Source organism: Capricornis sumatraensis, chromosome 18 (genome assembly GCF_032405125.1).
Source record: "Capricornis sumatraensis isolate serow.1 chromosome 18, serow.2, whole genome shotgun sequence".
In the NCBI taxonomy this organism is placed as follows: Eukaryota; Metazoa; Chordata; class Mammalia; order Artiodactyla; family Bovidae; genus Capricornis; species Capricornis sumatraensis.
The window spans coordinates 38,748,038-38,773,932 of NC_091086.1; the positions used below are offsets into that span (position 1 = coordinate 38,748,038).

Consider the following 25,895-nt stretch of genomic DNA (forward strand, 5'->3'; position numbering starts at 1 on the left):
TCAATATGTTGACCCTCTTCCCTTTCCATGTTATTTATAAACCATTTCTCCAACAAATTTATCTGCGATACCCAATGCCACGTGTTCGAGCTTTTTTTAGTCAGACATTTTGCTCCTTCATTCAGCTTTGGCTGGAATCCCAGCGCTCTGGCTCAGACGGACTTTATGGCCTGACCAAAAGGGCCCTTTGAGGTCAGTGGGGCCTTGGTAAGGAAGGGTGAGGATCTCTGCCACTATGGAGAGACACGTGGCGGGCACTGACGGCCTGAGGGGTAACTCTGCTCTTAGATTTGGATTTCCATGGTGCTTTCTTGCGAATGACCTGTACAAAATACAGCAACAAAAGCAAAACACTGATGAAGTAAGACAAATGGGCTTTCAGAGTGAACGTCTCTCCTAAAAGCACGGTGACAGGCCCAGGGTGTTCGTCTTTTAGAGATCTGAGTCCAGCTGTCCTATTTTATCACTGAGTCAATCAAAAAGTTAAACCCATTTCTTAGGAAACAAGCTTTCTGTTGCCATACAGCCCATTACTGTTGGAGGCAGCCACTTTAGCTGAAAGGTACACTCGATTATCAAAAAGCTTCCTGCCCTCCAACTGGCACATCTCTTCTGTTCTAAACGTTTTTGCTGAAAATTCTTAAGTTGAAAGGAAGAGAAATAGGCAAGGGTGTATTGGGAGGGGAGCAAAGTGGGATCAGAAAAAGGCAGAGGAGAAGGAAGAAAGGAAATACGATCAATATTTCACCAAACCGTATGACTTTTAGGTTCTCTTCCTTTAGTTTCATAACCATAAGAGCTTATGTCTATTGAGTGTTTATATGCTAGAGAGGTTTTAAGTTCTTACATGTATTAACTGATTTAATGTTCACAATAACCCTGTATGTTAGGTACTGTAATTGTCCCGCCTTACATGAGGAAACTGAGGCACAGAGAGGTGAAGTAACTTCACTGAGGTCACATAGCATACAGGTGCTAGAAGTGCTTGTGCTTAGTTGCTCGGTTGTCTGACTCTGCGACCCTTTGGACTGTAGCCCGCCAGACTCCTCTGTCCATGGGATTTCCCAGGCAAAAATCCTGGAGTGGGTTTCCTCCTCCAGGGGATCTCCCCAATCCAGGGATTGAACCCTCATCTCCTGCGTCCCTTGCCTTGGAGGAGATCAAATGCACTCTGTTCTCTGCACAGTCTGCTTGACGGGCTCCATGTTACACAACCCCCGTGACACAGGGCAGGTTAGGTCGGCGAGCTTATCTAGACACATCCCCTCTCTTTCAACCTTACTGACCACTCTCCACCTTTCTTTTCAAGCTTGTGACAGCACAAATGAAGATACAGCTCAGAGAGCTGGAAAGACTGTGAGGAATCCTTCAGATGAGCCTGGTCAGCTGACTATATGCAGTAGAATTCTGGTTTTACCAGGCTCACTTTGGTTTACTCACCCTGACAAAGTAACAAAATTTTAAAGTGGCAGGACAGCAGGGAACTGGAGTCCACATCCTAGGTATTGTTGTTTTCACACTATAATTCTCTTATCTACACAGAGCTGTATTTTCTATCATTGCAGGGGAAAAGGCAGTTCAGGGTGAGTGGGTGGGTGGGTGTGTACATACACATACCTTCCAGTTAAAATGTTAAATAGATTGTATGACAGCATTCCAATAATAGTGATATACAAGGGACAGAAAAATGAGTCAAATGAAATCTATTGTTTTGTCCCTTAAGAAAAATATTGATAAAAAAAATCACTTACCTAGATATTCACAATCAAGGTTAAAGAGTGGAAAACCACCACTACAAAAGGGGTACATTCATGCTGATATAGCACTCGTGCAGGATCCTATGGGAGCTGGATGGACACTCACACACACAGAGTTTCTATCAGTGTTTGACCTCTGAGTTCTGCTCTGCTGGTTAATACAGACAACTACTTAGTTTCACTGAAGCCTGCAGGAATATACTGTATCTGCCCTGTGATAGCCAATCTCAAATTTCTAACACTTTTGTGGCTTTTGCTGTCCTCACCTCCTCCCAAACTCACCCACCTGCCAAGTTCCTTTGCTAAATAATTCTAGATGCAAGAGTACTGACATGAAGAACTGAAGATGGTGGAGGGATACACTGATTATTAAACATTCATTAAAGGAAAAGAATGAACTTACTATGAATACAGTAACATGAGATTATTTTTCTGGGCTCCAAAATCACTGTAGATGGTGATTATAGCCACGAAATTAAAAGATGCTTACTCCTTGGAAGGAAAGTTATGACCAACCTAGACAGCATATTAAAAAGCAGAGACATTACTTTGCCAACAAAGGTCCGTCTAGTCAAGGCTATGGTTTTTCCAGTGGTCATGTATGGATGTGAGAGTCGGACTGTGAAGAAAGATGAGCGCCGAAGAATTGATGCATTTGAACTGTGGTGTTGGAGAAGACTCTTGAGAGTCCCTTGGACTGCAAGGAGATCCATCCAGTCCATTCTAAAGGAGATCAGTCCTGGGTGTTTACTGGAAGGACTGATGCTGAAGCTGAAACTCCAGTACTTTGGCCACCTGATGTGAAGAGCTGACTCATTTGAAAAGACCCTGATGCTGGGAAAGATTGAGGGCAGGAGGAGAAGGGGACTACAGAGGATGAGATGGTTGGATAGCATCACCGACTCGATGGACATGGGTTTGGATGGGCTCTGGGAGTTGGTGATGGATAGGGAAGCCTGATGTGCTGTGATTCATGGGGTTGCAAAGAGTCGGACACGACTGAGCGACTGAACTGAACTGAACATGAGATTTAATATAATTTACCATGGAAGTTACTGTGAATATTCACTGGGAGGACTAATGTTGAAACTCCAATACTGGGGCCACTTAATGCAAAGAGCCAGTTCACTGGAAAAGACCCTGATGCTGGGAAAGATTGAGGGCAGGAGGAGATGGGGGCAGCAGAGGATGAGATGGTTGGATGGCACCATCAACTCAATGGACATGAGTCTGGGCAAGCTCCGGGAGATGGTGAAGGACAGGGAAGCCTGTCATGATGCAGTCCATGGTGCTGCAAATAGGCACGGCTTAGCAACCGAACAATAGCAACAACCATTGAAAGTTATGATTTCTGTACCATTAATCTAAGCACTAAACAAGCACTGCTTGGAGGTGGTGAGCACATTAAAGGAACATACAGGGGCTGGCCATCAGACAGACCTGGGTTCTGCTGTGTGACAAATCACAACCTCCTTGAGCTCTCTTGGCTTCGGGTCCTCCTGGGTAAAGAGGATTACCACATACACCTTCCAGGCTGTCTGTGGGATGCAGGGTGAGCACAGTTACCTAGCTGTTGCTTACACTTAATGCCGAGTTCATGTCTGTCCCTTTAATCTAGTGACTGGAAGTTTCTAAAGTGTAAGGATTTTAAAAAATATATCCTTCCTTTTTTTTTTTTTTCAAAATTTAAAAAATCCAAACGTTTGGGGAGGTGGGGAGGAATCAACTCCTTCTGCAAGAAGTAGGATTTGGGTAAATGATAGAAGGGAGGGGCCAAAGAAGTAAAAATATCCCAAGGACAATCTTTGCCAGGTAGATTTCTGAAACCTGGGGGTGAGGAGGGGGAACCCATAAATAGATGCCAGGGTCTTTATAAAGTTCTTCTCTGAATATAAGTCATGTGCAAGGGGTGTCCCATAAGCTTGAGGCTATCCTAATGATTCCTCTCGTAGCTGTGGTCTGTGGATATCTCCTAGAGGACTGGCCACTCAGACCTGCCAACCCCTGGTGGCTCGCATTTAAACATTTAGTTGCTTCTCAGCACCTCCACTAGAGGGCAGCAGGTGGAAGGGAGAGGATGTCCCAATGGATCAATGTCAGTGCCTGGCAGGAGCAGCTGTCAAGGTGGGGTGCCAAGTAATGGGGGTGGGGGGTGCAAAGGGGCAATTCAACTGAGTGGAAAAGATGAGAGCTTGAGTGATTAATGGTTTTCCATTTCTAAGTGAAGCCAGGGATGGAAGGAGAAAGAGCCCAGCACTAGAGGAAGCTGGGAGAAGGTTTTCCAAACCAGCTGATCTTCAGATTCATGTTTGGAGTTTTCCTAAAACACACACACACACACACACAATATGAAAACAGGTAAAACTCCAGGATATCACTCTCGGGCTTCTGCATCAGAATCTCTGGATACAGAGCTTATGAATCTGTATTTTTCAAAAAAAGTCCCAGCTTATTCTGTAACAGCCAGGGTTGGCCTCATTAGAGTGTCTAAGATCCCTTCCAACTCTCAGAAAACTAATTTCACTGACATAAAATAAGCCTGAAGCAGCCTTCAAAATAACAGTAAACTTGTCTATCCCTCTAGTAACTTGTCTTCAGAAAAAGAAGGGGCAGAAGTAACTGAAATTGCTAGAGTATGGATTGCAAGTTATGGTTTTCCGAGAGCCATACAGACACAATCTCCCTTAACCTTTCACTCCTTACAGCAAGCCTGTGTGCGAGAAGATTAAAAAACCCCATGGACAGCTAGGGAAACCAAATCCCAGCGAGGCTGCCTTGTGGTGGTGAGTCTTGGAACCATGACTGTTGGCTTCAGTTTACTCCAGCGCATGACTATTTCCAGTGTCTTTTCAATTCTGTTCTTTACCTTTATAAACAATATTTTCATCAAATGATTTCATCAAACTCTAAGAATGATTGATGGCCAAGCCCAAGGTATATGTGGAACAGGAACAGAGAGAGGACTAAGAAAAAGCTATGATGGCAAGGGGGCTTCCCTTATGGCTCAGACAATAAAGAACCTGTCTGCAATGTAGGAGACTGGGGTTCAATTCCTGGGTTGGGAAGATCCCCTGGAAGAGAAAATGGAAACCCACTCCAGTATTCTTGCCTGGGATATCCCACGGACAGAGGAGCCTACAGGATACAGTCCATGGGGTCACAAAGAGTCCGACACAACTGGGTGACTAACACACACACACACCCCAGCAAGGCCTTAGACCCATCTCCAGCCGCGTCTCTGGTGCTCCAGGAAGCAGGAGAATGGTCAGTGGTAGTCTGTGAGTGAGAAAGATGAAGGAGGGCGCCAGAATCAGGGGTCACACTTCTGCGGCTGGCCTGCCACAGAGGAGGGCAGAATGATTTCATAAGGGTCTTGTCGCAACCCAATTCACTCATCGCAGAATCTCCTTTCTGCTCTTGACCACTCTGTCCTGAGGGTGCCACTCAGCCTGCACCTTTAGGCGTTTTAAGTTTTGCAATGTTTCAAAACAGATTTTCAAATAGATTTCACCAACTAGGTTGCTTGTCATCAAAGGCTAACCTATGGAGGAACATGCACTAAAGAAAGAGCCTGCATCTCGGCCCTGCTCCTGTTGAGGACTACTGGAACTTTGGGAAAGTCATCTCACTTTTCTGGGCCTGGGCTTCCTCCTTAATAAACAGAGAGGGTGTGTGCTGTAGCGTCTAGACAAGACCATGAGGACATGTTTAGTGTCAAATTATTTTTTAATAGATTCCTAACATTTAAGGGCTTCCCTGGTGGCTCAGACAGTAAAGAATTCACCTGCAATGCAGGAGACCTGGTCGGGAGGATCCCCTGGAGAAGGGAATGGCTACCTACTCCAGTATTCTTGCCTGGAGAACTCCACGGACAGAGGAGCCTGGCGGCTACAGTCCATGGGGTCACAAAGAGTTGGACAGGACTGAATGACTAATACTTTCACTTATATTTAAAACAAGAGATTCAGATAAAAATATGTCAAGACCAACTTTTGGCTACACTCCGATGAAGAACAAATGGAATGGTTTTCCATAGCCCTTTCTACCTTCTAACATACTAGATAATTTAAGTATTATTTTTATAGCCTATCTTCTGCCTCACGCACCCACATACCTTCTTTAAAACACACACATACAAACACATCCTATTAAGGAAAGCTCATGGTAAAGGATGCTTTATATTTCTTATTCACTGAAGCATTCTAAGCACCTATTAAGACTAGTGCCTGGCACATAATAAATGCTCAGAAAATATTTAATTCTTTAAAACCCTCTTTAATTGAAGTAGAATTAATTTGCAACAAAAATATCTGTTGACTCAATTTCTTGTAATTTTATGAAAAGTATGGTTTTCTCAAGTGAAGGAAGCTAAAGACAATAAGTACGATTTAGAGATATGAATATATCCAACAAATTCCTGATTTAAAAATAATACAGGCTTGGTTTTCACTGTGAGTCATTAAATTAGGTCTGCTGATACACGCTTATGCTATATACAATATATACGGTTCTCATAAATACAATCAAATTGAGACTGAAAAAAAACAGTATTGGGGGAGTTTACACAAGAATTCTGAATGTACCACAAGAGCCACCTGTCGATTGTTTCACTTGTAATGCTTAAAAAACAGCATGGCATGCTATTCTAGAGGCATGTGACCAACAGCTCAGGATGCAGAATGTTCCATATTGATGTGACCTTAAATGTGGAGACTGATTTCTCTGGTGGTAAAAGGCAGGTCTTAAGACTGATGAAATGTAATCTTACACCAATTACACTGATTTCAACAGCAGGCTTTACAGTTCCCATACTTCTTTTCCTAAATGCTCAGGGTTGTCTCCCAGTTCACTCCACCAGGCTCTAATTTTCAAAGCTGTAGAAGGAGAAGTGACAGGAAGCATTTGTCGGAAGCGCTCAGACGTGGCTGTGCACGCAAAGGGATTTGTTAGCTGATGCTGAAGTTGTTGCATTCCCCATAAACAAGCATGAGCAGCAGGCTTTAAGAGTGATCTTCCAAAACAAATGTGACTCAGCATCATTAGGGCAGTTCAGGCTCAAGCTAGCAACTCAGGCTCTAGTCAACCTGCGTGGACCTCTGCAACAAGCAATAGCAAAAACTGCATGCAGGCTGAAAGGGGGGAAATACTTTAAGGTAAATGTGGCTTCATCAGACAAGGCAGTTTTTTTATATGGAGCTTCCTTGTTAATGAATATTTAATGTAGAACACTGGAATAAAGTTTGGAAATTCTGGTACTTTCATAATGGTCAGCCCCGTCTCTATGGTACTCAGAATTATTTCTACTTAAATATACAATGTCAGATCTAGAGCTTAAAACAGGTATTCATGATTCTAGGAATGGTTCTTCTTCAATCAACAGACCTCGTAATGCTTGGGGCTGGTGCACGGGGATGACCCAGAGAGATGTTATGGGGAGGGAGGTGGGAGGGGGGTTCATGTTTGGGAACGCATGTACACCCGTGGTGGATTCATGTCAGTGTATGGCAAAACCAATACAGTACTGTAAAGTAAAATAAAGTAAAAATAAAAATTAAAAAAAAAGAATTAATTGAGGTTTATCTGAAGAATATACTCAAGATTGAGCTTCCTGTATTTGTGGAAGGAATATAGGAAGGAAATCTACATAATGAAATCTGGATTGGAGGGTTTGTCTTTATTTTTTTTTGTTGTTGTTTGATTGTTTGCCATCATTGGAGCAGGTATGAAAAAAGGGAAAAATAAGAGGTGTCTAACTTCAATTAAGTTGCTCATTCAGAGTTCATACTACTTGAAGTGTGCCCTAAAAAATGATTAACACCTTAAACAGTGCTGACCATTGTCAGCATGCACTTTAAATACTCCTGGCAAAACTGCATGAATATATGTCATTGTATGAAGAAGCATTAGTCACAATTAGTTGAATGGTGTTATCACAGAGCTTGGACTATGCAGTCCAACTGGTTCTCTATGGTTTTGGTCAAAGGCATCCCTTCCTTCCTTGGGGTTCCCACAGCATTTTGTGCATATTATGTATATTCATTATGGGATGTCTTCTAGGATTGTTCTCTTTCTTCCAAGTCCTTTGTTTATTTGGCAAATCTTTAAGGTTCTCAAAGTTTATTTATTATTTAAAAGTGTCCTTCACCTGGCTCAAGTCTTGGAGGAACAAATGAACCAGTGAAAAGATAAGGGCTGCATTGTAACTACACACACACACACTTTTTTGTTTCCCTTTAAAAGTCTATGCTCTGTCTAATCTGACCCCTGCAACAGTCCTGAGCACTGTCAGGCCAACATGCAAGCTCCTGATCTAGGGCAGTGGTTCTCAGCTTTGAGTCATTTCCCACCTCCACCACTTCCTCTGCCCCTCAGCCCCATCCCAGGGAACACTTAGCAATGTCTGGAAATGTTCTGGTTCTTACAGCTGAGAGTGGAGGGTACCATCTAGTAGCTAGAGGTCACAATTCTGTTTAGAAAGCATGGAAAAATAACATACCAAAAATGTAGACTTTGGGAACCAAACTTATGCATGTAAAAATTTTAGTTGTATCAGTTTCAACTCTGTGACTGAGTTATTCAGTTTCTCAGCTTGTTCATTTCTCATCTTGAAATAGAGGTAATGATACCTTGCTCAGAAAGTCATCCATGAAAGTTAGGTGAGCTGGCATGTTAAGTACTTGGAACAGTTACTGGTAAAAGTTAGGCGTTTAGTAAAGGCTAATCTCTTCTTTGTTTCCTTCAAGAGGGGAAGAACAAGGACAATTAGATTGCTTTTCTAGAAAGTACTCTATGTCTATTGAAATTATCCCAACTAGAATGGGTTCCTGAGTCATACAGGTCTGGGGTTAAGGTCTTGGAGAGCAGTGCTGAACTGCCAAGGCCATCTGGTGCCCCACTCTTAACTCAAATATAGCTTCACGTCTTAATTTTGATTTCTACACAGTAAGTTTCCAGGTATGATTGTGTGTGAATGAATAGTTCATCAAATTTTTAAAAGGAAGAAAATCAGTGGATAAGAAGATTCCTAAGATGTCTTTGTTCTCTCTGTTCTCTGCATGTCTGTGTTGTTGGGATTGATAGTCACTAGAACATGCATGATCCTGCTGGAGATAGAGTTAGAAAAGATCCAAATGTGTTCTTTCACTATGCCCATGAAATTTGGGAATCATTTTTGTAAGTTGTAGAAAGATATTCAGTTGTAATAAACAAAAGGGACTTCTAGGCCCCTCTTTATACTTCTCTTATCACTGCAGTACTATGAGTTCCTGCTCACCCCACTCCCCAGTCATGTATAATTTTCTCAAAGGAAAAAGGTGTAATCAACTTGCTAGTCCCTGGTAGCTCAGATGGTAAAAATTTTGAGAACAAGAATCCTCCACTCATTGAAATTTCTTTTTGTGTTACTCTTTTAGGATGAACGGTCATATTGTCAGAAAAGAAAACTGTATTAAGAAATTGTTTAAAAACAAATCTGTAATGTCTTTCTTGCCATTAGTGATCCTGCCTAATGGTATAACAGGAAATAAACATTGACCAACCACCAACTCTAAGGGGCTTCCCTGGTGGCTCAGAAGGAAAGAGAAGTCGCTCAGTCATGTCCAACTCTTTGCGACCCCATGGACTGTGGCTTACCAGGTTCCTCCGTCCCTGGGTTGGGAAGATCTCAAGAGTGGGACACGACTTAGTGACAAAACCACCCAGACTTTGAGATTGGTGTTAGTGGTGGTTTTGTCACTAAGCCGTGTCCCACTCTTGAGGCCCCATGCACTGTAGCCTGCCAGGCTCCTCTGTCGATGGCATTCTCCAGGGGATCTTCCCAACCTAGGGACTGAACTCATGTCTCCTGCATTTCAGGCAGATTCTTTACCACTCTAGTACCTCTCGCCTGGAAAATCCCATGGATGGAGGAGCCTGGTGGAATATATTCAATGAGTGGAAGATTCTTGTTCTCATAAATTTGGTTTCTCTTCCACTGATTTGTATGGACAAATCTTATTAGAAAAATGGTGCTGATAAATCTATTTGCAGGGAGGAACAGAGATGCAGATGTAGAGGACAGACTTGTGGGCATATTGGGAAGAGATGGTGGGACGAATTGAGAGAGTAGCATTGGCATATATACACTACCAAACAGACAGCCACTGGGAAGCTGCTAGATGACACACAGAGCCCAGCTCAGTGCTCAGCAGAAGCTAGCATAGCTGCTGCTGCTAAGTCGCTTCAGTCGTGTCCGACTCTGTGCAACCCCATAGACGGCAGCCCACCAGGCTCTCCTGTCCCTGGGATTCTCCAGGCAAGAACACCGGAGTGGGTTGCCATTTCCTTCTCCAATGCATGAAAGTGAAGATTGAAAGGGAAGTCACTCAGCCGTGTCCGACTCTTAGCGACTTCGTGGACTGCAGCCCACCAGGCTCCTCCGTCCATGGGATTTTCCAGGCAAGAGTAGTGGAGTGGGGTGCCATTGCCTTCTCCGACTAACATAGCATTGTAAAGCAATTATCCTCCAATTAGAAAATATATTTAAAAATATTAACAGACTCATTTAAAAACACTTCTGATGCAAATGTTGTGAGAAAGTAGGACTCTTGGGAGGATAGAGAGAAATACAAGATAAGAGAAATATAAGCATTGTTTTATCATTGTCTCTGATTTTCAATAAATTAACAAATATTTTTTGTCTCCACCTCTACCTCCTCCCAAAAAGAAAAATGGTGTAGGAACAATGTTACACCCAACACAAGTCCAAGGTACAAAATAGGGAATGTTAATCCTGTGAAAATGAGGAAAGTTTTGCTAAGGAGGTATAGACTTAGAAATAGGCAAAAAGTACCTGGTATAGAGTGAGTGTGGTATAATTCTCTAGGCATATTAGTAGAGAGGGGAGATAGCTTTCCTTTACTTTGATGGCTTCTGCATTCATGGAGAATCCAGGAATGATAAGAAGAGAAAACCCAGGGCTGATTTCATAAGACAGTTCTTGCACTTCCTTAGAACAACATCAGGAGAGCCTTGTAGATATCAGGGCTGCACAGTATCACACAGTATTGTTCAGTGGCCCAGTAGGTACCTATTAATGATTTTTTTTCAAAAGAAGCAGTAGGCTTCTGTCTCCACAAACTTGGCTACTGAGTTAGCCTCAGGAAGAGATGCCCATTTGATTTGAGGAAAATTGCCCATACGGAGAAGGCAGTGGCAACTCACTCCAGTACTCTTGCCTGGCAAATCCCATGGACGGAGGAGCCTGGTGGGCTGCAGTCCATGAGGTTGCTAGGAGTCGGACACGACTGAGCGACTTCACTTTCACTTTTCACTTTCATACATTGGAGAAGGAAATGGCAACCCACTCCAGTGTTCTTGCCTGGAGAATCCCAGGGATGGGGGAGCCTGATGGCCTGCCGTCTGTGGGGTCGCACAGAGTCGGACACGACTGAAGCGACTTAGCAGCAGCAGCAGCAGCCCATGCCTCATCATAAGTCTCATATATAAGTACATGGGATATTTATACGTGAAGTAACAAGGTGCACACAAAGTCAAAGTGCTACATTAAACCGAATGAATCTGAAACCTAGAGAATTTACAGGAGCTCAAGTAATTGCCTCTTGTCTCTTTGCAATAATATGACTATGGTTCTTGACCTAGGCTGAGCAAGTAAAACACATGCAGCTTCTGGACTTCAGCTGAAATCTCTGCAGAGGGGAGTACTACAGTTTGGTAAGCACCGTGGGGATCCTAAGACACGTGTGATGCAATTTATTGTGCACTACGGGGTCAGACTGCTTGGGTTGGACTCCTACTTTGGCCTTCACCAGTTATGTAAGTTAGTTACATAATTATTGTTGGTGTCCTTACCTCATGCAGGTAATAATGGAACTTATCTCTTATTATTGCTGGGAGGGATTAACCAAGGTTACAAGTATGAAGTACTTCAAACTAGGTCCACTAAAATGCTTCAGTTATTATCACAGTGAACTGGTTTTAATTTACTCTCTTCATATCCCCAGTCCACTCAGTGACCAACTTGGGAAACTGGGTGGGCCTCACTCCTCTTGGCCTTGTATTTGCCATATGCAAATGCTCAGAGAATGTTCACTGAAGTCAGTTGACTCACCCAGCACCACTCTCCATATCAGCATCAACTCACTCCAGACCCACTTGCTGGATTGATCAGATTCAATTTTATTAAAAGTACAAGAACCAGAGAACTAAGATTTGATCAAACTTGTCCTCTGAGCATTTATTGTTCAAACTATAACTATAGATCAGTGTCCAATCCCCTAAAAGTTTATACCATCAGGTCTTAGTTCTATTGTTGAAAGCACCTTCAACATTAGAATCTTCTAGACAGTTTTCTGGATTCATTGTTAAAATTAGCTTCCAAAACTTCCTTGTGTAACTGAATTGCTCCTTTTAGGCATATATTGTTATAATTCAAGTTCTTCATGTCTGTTTAGTTTGAATGTTTCTTTAAGGCCTCAGGGTTTGTAGTTAGTCAACCTGAGGTTGATAAGAGTTACCAGTTCTTGAATACTTGGGGGCTTTTCCTGTGTCATCTCAGCAGGTACTTTTTTTTACGATTGTTACTTCCTTGATGGTTTTAAACAAGTTCTTTTCCTCCCATTCAACATATGAGAAAACTGAGGCTTAGAGAGTATAAGCAACTATAAAAGCCTTTGCAGAACATGTTGTCAGTGCTCTGCTGATGCAGAGCCCATATCCATATCTGTACCCATGAATTCCTTCTGTGCCTTCACGCTCAACACCAGGCATCTGGACCTGTGCTGGAAGAGCTGGGAGCCTCTAGGATTTGATGACCTCTCCTGGTCATCCCATGGTCAGTCCTTAACCACCAACTGAGGGCTGTTCTGGACAACCTGAAACACTATTTTAGAGGAGATTATGCCAGATATCATCCCATCATTCACCCTACCACTGTGGGGTAGCACTGGATATTGAATTCTTGCTTCTTTTTTTTTTTTTAGCCTTTCCCTTGTCTCATTTCCCTACTCTTTTTCAGTTTTCCCCTAGAATATTTTTCTAATAATCCACTTTCATTTAAACCCTTGTTTCAGCATCTGGCTTCTGGGGAACTCAAACTAAACAATATCACACCACTCATAAGTGACAGAACTGGGATTCAAACCCAGTTCTGACAAAGTTGGAGATCAGTGCTCTAAAATCCCTAATCTAGACTGCTTCTCCTGACAGTGGCAGAGAAGACAGAAGCAGGAATCAGAAGTGGCTGGTGCAGAGACTTGCCTACTGATCCTACTCCCTAAGCATCTCTGTACGTTCTCCAAGTACCGGCCAAGGCCATCTGACCGGCCTTTCTCCTTTCTCCGCGGGAGTTCTTTCACAAGTCCCCTTTCCCCTCTGAGGGTCTAGGCCTCTGGTGATTGATTGCTGCTGTCTCCTGTGATAGCCAAGGGCAATATCACAGAACGGGAGGGACATCGTGTATAACCGAAGCAAATGCAGATCAAACGGGGCTCCTAGCAGCTAATGCAGAAATCAGTCATCAATCTACATGGTATTTACTGAATGCCAACCGAGGGCTCAGCGACCGACGCAGTCCCCTCACATCAGCCTAGAATCTCAGTCTTTTCCTTCTACCTTCTGCTTTAAGGCATCTGTCGACTCTCCCCTCTGTCACAGGCTTCTGATTGTGGGTTTACAGCAGCCTACTCTCAACCAACATGGTGGAGGGTGGTGGAGAAATCACCACCCTCTCCAAATTTGATGGTTAGGAAATAGTTTCACTTTAGATACATTTCATGTTAATGAAAGTGCTACATATTCTTTTGCCTTTAATAGTCTTCTATTTTTTCCTTAAAGTAAGATTTCAAGACTTAAAAATATAGGCTTTCAGTATTCATCCACAGAGACAAGACAAGACAGGTCACCCTAGGGAGTAGCCACATTTTCGCCTCTCACAACCATCATGGCTATATAAACACACGTCTGACATGTATATATGGCCAGGGAATGCACAGGAGTTAATCTAGTTAACTTCTATTCCTCGAGAGGAGCTTTCCAGGAAGTCAGGGTTAGTGACAGCTACAAAGGGAGAGAGAGCTAGTCAACCATGTCTATGAAATTCAGAGCAAACATCCAAAGACTATGGTGCTGGCACGGCTAACATGGGAAGTCAGGCACAGTCACAGACCCGTTTGTAAACCCAGCCTGGGCTGTCTAAGCACAGCACCTCAACACTTCACTGCATTCTCTACCCCAGAACCTTGTCTGGCCCAACTGCGCCCTGACACAGGGCAAGGCTCTTTGACTGGTTCCCCTAGTTCCTGACTGCCCTCTTTTCACAACACATTCATTCATTGTTAGTTATTGTTAGAAAAGGCATGGAGCTTCTTTAATTTTTTATTTTAATACTGAAAACATTTTGGATTGGGGTATAGCCAATTAACAGTGTTGAGGAAGTTTCAGGTGAACAGCAAAGGGGCTCAGCCATACATATAAGGCAGGTACTTCTCGCTTCAATCAAGGAAATAGCTGGGCCACTGGTTGGGCAGTGGAGGAGAAAGGAAGGTCCTGAATGTTAGGCAGCCAAAAGGTCCTTTCCTAGAAAATGAGCTCTCAGTTTGGGGGAAGCCACCAGGATTCTTGCCTGGGAAATCCCATGGACAGAGCAGCCTGATGGGCTATAATACATGCAGTCACAAAAGAGTCAGACACAACTCAACAACAAACAAAAACAAGGTAAGCATCGCCAATTCAATTTCCACTAATGTGAATCTATCAACATTGGGTTGGGCAAGAAGCTCATTCGGGTTTTCCTGTAAGATCATATGGAAAACCCTGAATCAACTTTTTGGCCATCCCAATACGTGGTAACACATGAGTGTCCGCAAGTCAAATATTCTGAACATTATTTCAAATCTTTCCACAAATTTGCAAGATTTTATTACTCTGCTGACAAAGGTCTATCTAGTCAAAGCTACGTTTTATCCAGTAGTCATGTATGGATGTGAGAGTTGGACCATAAAGAAGGCTGAGCACTAAAGAATTGATGCTTTCGAACTGTGGTGTTGGATAAGACTGAGAGTCCCTTGGACTGCAAGGAGATCAAACCAGTGAATCCTAAAGGAAATCAACTCTGAATATTCATTGGAAGGACTGATGCTGAAGCTCCAATACTATGCATCTGATGTGAAGAGCCGACTCATTGGAAAAGACCCCGAGGCTGGGAAAGACAGAAAGCACGAGAAGGGGACAACAGAGGATAAGATGGTTGGATGGCATCACTGACTCAATGGACATGAGTTTGAGCAAGTTCCAGGAGATGGTGAAGGACAGGGAAGCCTGGTGTGCTGTAGTCCAAGGGGTCACAAAGAGTTGGACATGACTGAGCGAGTGGACAACAACTAACAGATTAAAAAATACAAATTTTGTTTTCTTATTCAGGGATGAAGACTGTAGGGTTTTTATCAAAATGACTGACAATTTTCAGAGTTTCCTACTTTCAGAAGAGCTCTCACTGGAAAACTGGAAAAACCTGCTATGTCAGGGATGAGGCAGGGAAAACTGATCAGCTCTCCATGAGATCGCTCATCAGGGTCTTTCATAATCAAAAGCTCAATGTCCAAAAGGTCAGAGACAACTTGGATCTGGCATCTGAAACCCTCATGACATCTCTCTGTCTGTCAATATTTGAGGTGATTTAATCAGGGAGGTGGGGCGCAGATAAAGGTGGCTCAGGGGTAGGTGCTGGGTGACTGGTCTGTTCAGTGAAGGATGTTGGCCAGTGGTTGGTATATGGGGTACAGAGTTCAGTCACCTTGGAAAAGGTTGGCAAGACTTAGACATGGCATCAGATGCCCAGGCATTGGTGGGTTGGGCAAAGTTCTGACTCTAGAGGCATCTGAAGTACAGAACACGAAAATGATTCTTCTGCCCACAAATCAGGGCTTTGTGTCAGGCACAGGGAGGCTTGGGACTTTCTGGAGAACAGTTTCTACAGCTGCACAGCTATTTCCAGACCCTTCCTACTGAAAAGGGGTCCAGATCCAGCCTCTGCCCTGGTGAGGGCTGGGCATAACAGAGCATTAGTGACAACAGTGGACAGTGACTGGGGAAGTCCCAGGTCAGGATTTGGAAGCTGATTTCCTTAAAGAAAATGAAGATCAAAAAAAAAAAAGGGAAATGAAGATCTACTCCATGTCTCAGAATGCTACAGGATGGGAAACAGGAGTGAACAAAACACTCTTCATGAATCTTTAGGTCTACTAAGTCTTAACCTGTAACTATTTATTGTAGAGTTTGCAGTGGTCATTTTGTAATCTTTTGAAAACAAATTGCATATATTTCAAGCTCAATCCAGAATGTGACACACAACTTAAAACACAGATGTCATGACAACTTCATTTAGAAGTGAAAAGTGAAAGTGTTAGTCACTCAGTCATGTCTGACTCTTTGCAACCCCACGGACTGTAGCCCACCAGGCTCCTCTGTTCCTGGAATTCTCCAGGTAAGAACACTGGAGTGGGTTGCCATTTCCTTTTCCAGGGGATCTTCCTGACCCAGTGATTGAACCCAGGTCTCCCACATTGCAGGCAGATTCTTTACCATCTGAGCCACCAGGGGAAGATACATTTAGAAGAGAGACAAGCAACAAATGTTATCTCTGCCACCCCCCGATCCTCTGCCACTGACTGCCCTTCTAGAAGTCCATCCCTCTGTCCTGTGTCTTGGTAAAGTTTCTAAAAACAATGAACAAGATGCTGAAACATTCCCTCTGTGTGGACACACTCCTCCATGCTCTAATACCTGCAACCTTCCTGTGGAGATATAACACCGACACTGTAATTAGTTAAGGTTAAAGCCTAAGGCTGGTGAGTTGTTTCATATATAGAAACAGAGATTCCTGATAGATGTATCTGACAAATTATAGCAGATTCATTTTTGGACAGATTTGAGGAATACAGACCAGAGAAAACGGATTTCCAGCTGAGGTTTGAAGAAGCACTCCAGGCTCTGGGGCCTCCTGGTCTGCACGGTGCTGGCCAGACAGGGCACCCATGGAATCCTCTCTGTATGATTGGCTGCCTCGGATTTCAGACAGTGTTTATGCCACACGTCATTGCCGCCTTGATGCTGCTAACTACAGACGAGGAAGGAGCTGTGTTCTGGGTTTGAGGGATGACCCTGTTGACAGCATGTGAGAATTTCTTGAAGAGCCAAAATGGGACCACAGTGCCTGCTGCTTGGGAAAGCCGAGGGTGGTCCTTGGTCTGTGGCTGCCGGTGACTCTGCGTAATGACCAAGTTATAGACATACATGACTGTGGATAAGCAGGCAGTTCCAAGGAGCATGGGGTGGGCCCCAAAGATGTCTTTGTGGATGGCTCTGAAATGCCTAGAACTCTTTATCACAGAGTTTAAGGTTAAGGCTTTGAACTAAACCAACTCCGAGAAAGTAACACAATAACTTAAAATCAGGGTGAGAAGAAAACCAGCCCCCACAGGATCTTCCTAAGAGGGTTTCCTAGGGAAACCTGGGTGATGGAGAGACCTGGGCCCCTAGCTATGACAGGTGACATCAGCCAGAGAGAGGCTGGCCAGGCCAGTCCAAGCCAGTGTGGACTTCTGCACACTTAAACTTAGGTGAGCCTCTGCTCGAGGCAGGAAACCAGGTGTGTGGATGAACGGGAGCTGGTGGCCAGCATCATCAGCAAACATATTTTGTCCACCGCATTCCTGACCCCACATAACAGGAGTCTGAGTGTGGGCTACTGAACCAAAGTGGTTTGTCAACATTGTACATAGAAGCTCTTGTCCTGTAATGTTGGCATCTAAAGAGGAAGACTGGACGTATAGTCCAACACTGGCATGTGGGACCTGAATGTTCAAGGTTTAGACTACTCTTGGGTGGTCCCAGTCCTTTTAACACTAACTAGCTAGGGTACATGGAGAAGGCAATGGCACCCCACTCCAGTACTCTTGCCTGGAAAATCCCATGGATGGAGGAGCCTGGTGGGCTGCAGTCCATGGGGTCGCTGAAGGTTGGACATGACTGACTTCACTTTTACTTTCATGCATTGGAGAAGGAAATGGCAAGCCACTCCAGCGTTCTTGCCTGGAGAATCCCAGGGACAGGGGAGCCTGGTGGGCTGCCATCTACGGAGTCAGACACAACTGAAGTGGCTTAGCAGCAGCAGCAGCTAGGGTACAAACCTCATCACCCACATGGCCAGCTGCTTCACAGGGGTGAGTCATGTAGCTACTGTGGAAGCCTCATCGACTGCCCAGCTTCTGCTCAGTGCATAGCTGTGCTGCCCTCGACTCATCCTGAGTGTATTTTATTGCATTCCATGAGGTAAGTGCAGACTCTAGGGGTGATCAAATATCTGGGGATATGTCAAGGTCTTGGGATTGAGTCATGAATGTGCAGAGACAACATGGAGTCAGGAGCTCAGGCCTTTGTTCCTGCTGTGGACCCTCAGGGCTCAGTGGCCAAGCAATACCACAGACACACCACAGAGGGGGAGTAGACGGCTGTGGGACCCAGGCTGGGCACAGGCAGGAGGGGTGCTGGTTAATGGTACAACAGAAAGCTTGCTTAGATACTCTGTTGTCATCAGTCTCAGTGTTTCCCCCAACACAGAGCTGTGCCGTGCAAGTACCACTCCACTGCTTATAGGCTGAGCTGTACTCCAGGGCTTCACTCTGTGACGAGTGAGTCACTGCTGATGCTGGTAACGTGATCTCAAGATGCAGAAACTTTGAAATGGATGGAGTAAGAAAGCTCTGCCAGTTCCCGGAGTCAAAAACCCACATGCAACTGGACTCCAAGTGCTCCTCAGCATCTGTCTGTAACCCATCTATTTGTTCTTTTTGACTACCACTGGCACCTTTGCATCATCTCTCTTAACCTATTGCAACCACCTTCCCCCACACTCATCTCTCTCCAATTCACTTTTAATCTACTACAGCCATTGCAACTTTCAATCTACTACTACAAACACTGTCACTGTTTCCAAAATGACAATCTAACAGTAGTGTTACCCTGCTTAAAACTCTTCAGGGACTTTCCTGATGGTTGAGTGGCTAAAACTCCATGTTCTCAACACAGGGGGTCTGGGTTCGATCCCTGGTGAGGGAACTAGATCCCACGTGTTGTAACTAAGAATTTGCATGCAGCATTTAAAGATACCGCATGTCACAATGAAGACTGAAAATCCCTAATGCCACAACTAATACCTGGCACAGTCAAGTAAAATCATATATATTAAAAAAATCTCTTTAACAACCTCAGAGGACCACAGTTAAATTAAGTTTACTTATCTGGCTTCTATAGCCCATGAGCTCCTTAAAGGCAGATAGGTAAATTCAAATTTATATTCAATAAAAACTTGCTGAAAGACCTCATCACCCACAAAGGTCTCTGCATATCTTCCATTGGCATCACCCAGGTAGACGAGACTGGAAGCTCCATCACCTGGCCTGCTAGGACCTGAACTCCAGTGGCTTAGCCATCTGTGATACACCAAGAGGACCAGGTGACAGAGGGCTGCTGATGCCCACAGCACTGGAAGGGACTAAGACTTCTCGTCTGTTGAAGTAAAGACAGCAGGAATCTCACACTCTGAGGCCTTCTCGCTAACTTCTAGGGTAAACTCAAGGAAAGCCTTGAACTACTCCTTCTTGAAAACACTTTTAACAGGTACACTTTTTACTGTTTACCAACTACAGCCGTGACTCCAATACATGGGTGAAATACATCCTGCATGACCTGAAGCTCCCAGGGCTCCGTGGGGCTTTGCCTGCAAGCAGGCATGAAAGAGAAAGGTTTATTTTTCTTTTTAAATAATGTTTTTGCCATTGGGTCATTATTTCCTATTGTCAGCAATTAGATCAGAGCTGTCTTTTCTTTCACAAAAGTGCTGTATATGTTTGTATAAGTTTATGAAAAATGTCCAAAGATAGAAAACATTATTTGAGGGATCTTGGTTCCTTTGGGACATGGCATCTCACTCCTAGTGTAAGTTATCTAATGGAATGATATTTAGAGTGATAAGACACTAACGATGTGCTTTGTCTGCAAACCATGCCCTACACACACACACACATGCACACATGTATATATGTATGTATATATACGTACACATATATATGTATGTTTTGGCCAAGTTGCACGACTTATGGGATTTTAGTTCCCCTACTAGGGATTGGCCCTAGAAGTGAAAGTGCCGAATCCTAACCACTGAACCATCAGGGAATTCCCTATGTATGCTATATATAAATTCTACACACACAGACATACACACACACACACAAAATGCATCACCATGAACACTTTTACCTGGCCAGAATTTAAGAACTATGACTTGCTGGATATGGTATGCTGCTGCTGCTGCTGCTAAGTCACTTCAGTCGTGTCCGACTCTGTGCAACCCCAGAGACGGCAGCCCACCAGGCTCCCCCGTCCCTGGGATTCTCCAGGCAAGAACACTGGAGTGGGTTGCCATTTCCTTCTCCAATGCATGAAAGTGAAAAGTGAAAGTGAAGTTGCTCAGTCATGTCTGACTCCTAGCGACCCCATGGACTGCAGCCTACCAGGTTCCTCCGTCCATGGGATTTTCCAGGCAAGAGTACTGGAGTGGGGTGCCATTGCCTTCTCCAGATATGGTATAAGCCTCTCCAAATACTACCCATCTTCCTGGCCCAATAAGCCTTGCCTTTTCCATGAAGCTTTTGCTATCTCTAGACCTTCTATAATTTATCTTGAATTCATCAACCTAAGTTTACATAGAAAGGGAATAATTACAAACACAGCATTCACATAGTGTACACTCTGACCAAATTGATTATACGTCTTCCACAAAGTGCTGAAAAAACATGTTGGATGCTGTGTGTGTGAACTAGAACCACTCACTGCCTACCACAGTGCCCTGCGTGCAGTGCAAACCCAGTGACCAGATGATTTGCTCTCCACGTCTGTCGCATATCTACACCTGAGCACTTTTCTGTTGTTCCATCACTATACATGCTACTTCTGCAGCCACGCCTGCTCTTCTCAGCCTTTCAAATCTTAACCCAGTATTTTCATTTCTGCTGAAATAACACTAACATCCTCTGTGAAGTCTCCTTTACTTCACCACAGCTTGACATGGCTCTCCTCTCTTCACTCCTCTTAAAGACAGTAGTTCAGGCCACTGTTTCCATACATAACCACCTCATACAGTCATTCTCTGTGGATATTCTTGATCTCTTAAGTCATGATAAATTCCTTGAAGGAAGAATCACTATTTTCCTCATAGCCCTGAGTTCAATCTTTAAAAATGAGAAGCTCTGCTCCATACACTGAATTTGTTGAATGAAACTATTCCAGCCACCTTGATTTATTCTTTTCCAGAACATCTTGGTCATCTGTATTCATCACACACTCTAGACCTTAAAGCTGTAGTCTCTCATTAATACCTACAGGTTCTTCACATCCCAGCTAGACTGAACTTCTTCAGGGCAGGGCTTGCCTGCTCTCACCTGAGGTTGCTGAGGTCAGCTGGGGACCAACAGAAAGAGTAGAGGTACAACAACATGTAACAGGTGCTCCTCAGAAGTATGTTTGTATCCATAACATCTTTATGCATAGTTCTCATTAAAATCATTATCACAGGAGCCGCAGTTTTAAGGCAATCAGTTAACAGTTCAACCCTGTGAAGCCCTCTGAAAATGGGGCACTGTTGCTCATTTCAGATTTTGGAATAAGAAATTCTCCCTGAGAACCCTCTTACATAGTTGGTGGGAATGTAAATTGGGGCAGCCACTATGGCACAGTATGGCACGTCTTCAAAACACTAACAATAGAAGGACCATGTGATCCATCAACTCCATGCCTGGGTATACATCTGGAAAAAATGAAACACTTATTTGAAAAGACACAGGCACCCTGATGTTCACAGCAGCACTATTTACAATAGCCAAGACATGGGAGCAACCCAAGTATCTATCAACAAGTGGATAAAACAAGATGTATATAAGTGTTAATAAACAATGGACTATTATTCAGCCATAAAAAAGAATGGAATTCTACCATTTGCAATAATGTGGATGGCCATGGAGGGTATTATGCTTGCTGAAAAAAGTTAGAGAAAGACAAATACTCTATCATATCACTTATTTGTGAAATCTAAAGAATAAAACAAATAAATGTATATAGCAAAATAGAAACAGACTCACAGAGAGAACTAGTAGTGAACAGTAGAGAGAGTGGAGAGAAGAGGGGCAACATAGCAGTATGGGATTAAGAGGTATAAACTACTATATATAAAATAGATAAGCCACAAGAATACATTGCACAGTCGGAAATTACAGCTGTAATTTTACAATAACTTTAAATGGAATATAATCTATGAAAATACCAAGTCACTATGCTGTACCCCTATTTTGATTTTAAAAGTTAAAAAAACTACATCCAGGAAAAAAAAAGAAATTCTCCCTAAGAGTAGGTATACTGCCTTAAAGATCAGATATAAAGACTAATATTAACAGCTAATGGATCAGAGACCTATTAATATAACTTTTGTTACTCGAACATTATTGACCGGAGTGTGTCAATATTCACTTACATAACACATCACTAGCACAGGCGTTAGTTCCTGCAAAACCCCTAGTCAATCATGTATTAAGGATGAAAGACAGAAAGCAGCTGTAGCTAATACACTAATACACTGTAGCTAATACAATGGTGGCACTGTTCAGCGCTTAGTTCTCATTAAATTTCCGATAGGCCAGTTAGACTTAATAAAAAAATTCTCTCAGGGCCAGTATATTTTTAATTGCTCATCTGCCCAAGCAAGAAAAACCCTGCTCAAGGCTTCAGGTGCCAACCTTTCCTGGGCATGCAAGTCTGCCATCTTCTACCAGCCTCTGGGCAGCTCTTCTCTAGGTGACGCTTCCCAGATCGCTTGCTCAGCAGCACCACCTCTTCCACTGACCAAACTAGATTCAGTGAATGGCTGGTGAAACTAGAGAAACATCTTTTTTTCCCCAAAAGTCCTCTCTTACATTTTTAGTCTGCCTTATACAATGGGAAAGAAAATAAAGTGATCTGGGTACAATCCGGATCTCGCAGGAAAAAAAAAAAAAAACACGTGGCCCATGAAGATCATCTGAGATTCAATTCATGTCATGTCAGGAGATCACTCTGGGTGAACCCATCAGATAAATGGCCAGAACTGGCAAGCACCACAAACACACACACACACACACACACACACACACACACACTTACACTTGCTCATGTTCAAACATGCTCATCTGCATCTTCTTATATAAACAACATACCCTGTCCTTAACAATCCTCAGGCCATTTTAAGCTAAGAATTCTGGAGTAGCCACATATTCCAGAGGAATTTTGGTTAGCCTACTAAGAAAAAAAGAGTAACAACTTTTTTTTTCCCTTTGCTAAATTACTTGGTATGTGCAACTACTGTTAAACTGTAAGTACTGTTGAATATACAATTTGTATTTACTACAAACTATTGCATTTTCTTATTCTGTGCTCCCCACAAACAAAAAAACTATCAAAAAGCAAAAAAAAAAAAAAAAAAAAAAGGCAAACATAAAACCAACTAATTGTTTTGTTTCCTCCACGAAGTTAAAGGTTTACTAAAATGTCAAAGCAGTTGAAATATATGCTCTTTGCAGACTCTCTAGGTCAAAAATGTAATTTGAGTTCTAGTCTTTTAGCCAGGCACACATTTTCTTTAGAGTTCCTTTGCCATACTTTTCATTTCACAAGTCTTTTAAATTCCTCAAGCCTAGCCTTGTAGAGTGAAAGTCATCTTAATGAAGAAAGTAGAGATTAAACTACCATGACTTTGGAATGGCACAGGATCTCAGCTGTAAATCTTTGGCTGAGAACCAGGGTCTAAAACCAGCCATGGGAAAAGCTGCTGACATGGAGGCTGTGATTCCCTCCATGTTCGACTTGCATAATGTTGACATTATAACACCAGAGAGACCCCAAAATATTTCAAACAATTGTGACTTCTTTTCTATAAATATTTTAAAATTGTTTTAGGAGATAAAATAACATTTTACCCTTCTTGTTTTCTTTAGTTACTCTGGTTGCCCTCTGCAGCTCACTACTAGGGATTTATTTTTGGCTCGAAGGTCAGGGAGGACATTTTAAGGCACTACTTCTGTTGCTAAACTGTGTTTTCCAACATGAGTTGCCTGGGAAGTAGGGGAGCTGGCTGCTCTTAAAGCCACATGTGACTGTAGAATCACAGAATAGGAGAAACATGATCCTTTCCTTTGTTGAAGCTCAGGCAAGGAAAAAATATCAAGTATTCAAGATGATATTTTAAAAAGTCTCCCACTTTGTTATAAGCACGGTTTTCTTTCAGGACAGAAAAATCCTTTTCATTCCCTTTCATTACTCGCCTATTCCAGTTATTACTGTTTGAGTCCTAAGTTTGAATATATGACAACTTTTCCAATAGGAAGAAAGTATAAAGAAGAAGGGAGAATTACAGAGATGGCCAAGGAAATTAGTGACATCTGAGCACATCATTCAACTACTTCAGCTGTTTCTTCCTTCTAACTTAGCCAAATGGTCACCATCCAGTGAGTGAGAGGTGAACTTTATTTGAAATCTGAAATTTCCACTCTCAGAGAATATGATTAAGAGGCCTTAAATCTGAGCTCTGGAAACAGGCTTTGGTAACCCTAGTCACATATGAGCTGAGTGATCAGTTGGTGAATAACCCTTCAGTGCAATTTCAATCTTTCTCCCAGAGCCTGAAACCAAGAGACCTGGCATGCCTTCACCAGAAATGTCCTCAGCATGATTTGCAGCATTTATTTTTGATGAAGAAGCAGCAGCTGTCAAAGCTGACTACGGTGTTCCTCCTAAAACATCCCCAGAGATGTCCTCCTAGTTTGCAATTTTAAACCTACCACAGGTTTTCTATTTACCACTACTTAAAACTTACCTCTTTTAATTACCTCACCCAAAGAACTTAGATTTCACAAGTAAAGTTCAGTGTGGTTTCAAAATACTGCAAATGGGAATGGAAAAGCAGAACTCACCTTCACTCCCAGAAAAAGCATCACTGGAGCCTGCCACTGCCAAGGTCAACAGCAGCTGCCAGAGATCCATACCTGTAGGACCTGCAATCATACAAAGAAAAATAAAATTAAGCTTAGCAATTAAAAGCAGACCATGTTCATCAAAAATTGTTTAAATACTGGCTGAATCAGGAATGAGTTGACATGCACATCAGCTCTAGAAGGAATCTTCCTAAGTCTTTCGCTGCCCTACAGTCTCACGTTGCCACACTTTTCATGAGAACAAACACCAGGGTGTAATACATTCTACTTCCAGTGGGTGCTTGCCTTGAGAAAGAACATGGACACTAGATTTCCACATTCTTGCCAACAGCCATAGAATGACCTCACAACAAATGACCCCCACACGTTGCTTTCATGACAGCGCCAGCATGGTTCACTTTAATTTGACCTGCAAATAGGAACTCCTCAGCTGTTTCACTAAGCAAGGGACCTTGGGCTGGACAGGCCAAAAAAGGAAAAACAAAACAACCCATTTCAGGCATAGTAAAACTTCTCCAACGTGTCTCCCAGTGAACAAAAGAGCTCAATGAACACTCAAAACACTGTGCTAATGAGCCATAGGAAGGAGGCTTAACTAGAAGGCTGCAGAGAGGTGGGAAGTGGAAAGGAAAAAAACACCAGTGCTTCCTAGGTGGCCTCCCCTGGGACACCTGGTGTCCTTGTGGGTTTTAGTTGCAGAAGGAATGAGGCCTCTGAAAAGCCCAGGAATGTGAGCACCTCAGATTCTAGGAAGGGTCAGTCTGCGGGCTAGCCATTTGGAATCCCAAGCTTGGCCACACCTTGGACCCTTCAGTGTGATGAATGGGGGAACAGGTCAACATGCCTCAGCCAGCACACACTTTACCTGGAGGAGATGAAATTTCTTTGTAATAAATAAACCAGATGTCCACCTCCTTGATCTCTAAAGAGACAAGTTTAGGCAGACTGCCCTTTGGGAGAGCTGTTGCTACATCTGACGACTAATGCCAACTACTTTAAATCTTAGCTGCAATATTTCCATAAAATTATAGCTCTTTACAAGTTATTCAGGCAGATCTGATCATCATCC

At 43.1% G+C, this 25,895-nt stretch overlaps 1 protein-coding gene across 3 annotated transcripts in view; it reads right to left on the reverse strand.

Annotated features, from left to right (window-relative positions):
* GHR (growth hormone receptor) overlaps positions 1–25,895 on the reverse strand; it is a 293,486-nt gene that overhangs the window by 136,888 nt on the left and 130,703 nt on the right. For 2 of the 3 annotated variants that reach the window (XM_068990483.1, XM_068990482.1), the window contains exon 2: positions 24,806–24,886. In XM_068990483.1, the coding sequence (XP_068846584.1) occupies positions 24,806–24,875 (70 nt within the window). In that variant the 5' untranslated portion in view covers positions 24,876–24,886. Of the gene's footprint in view, positions 1–24,805; positions 24,897–25,895 lie in introns of those variants that run through there. The other variant, XM_068990484.1, reaches the window with a different exon arrangement.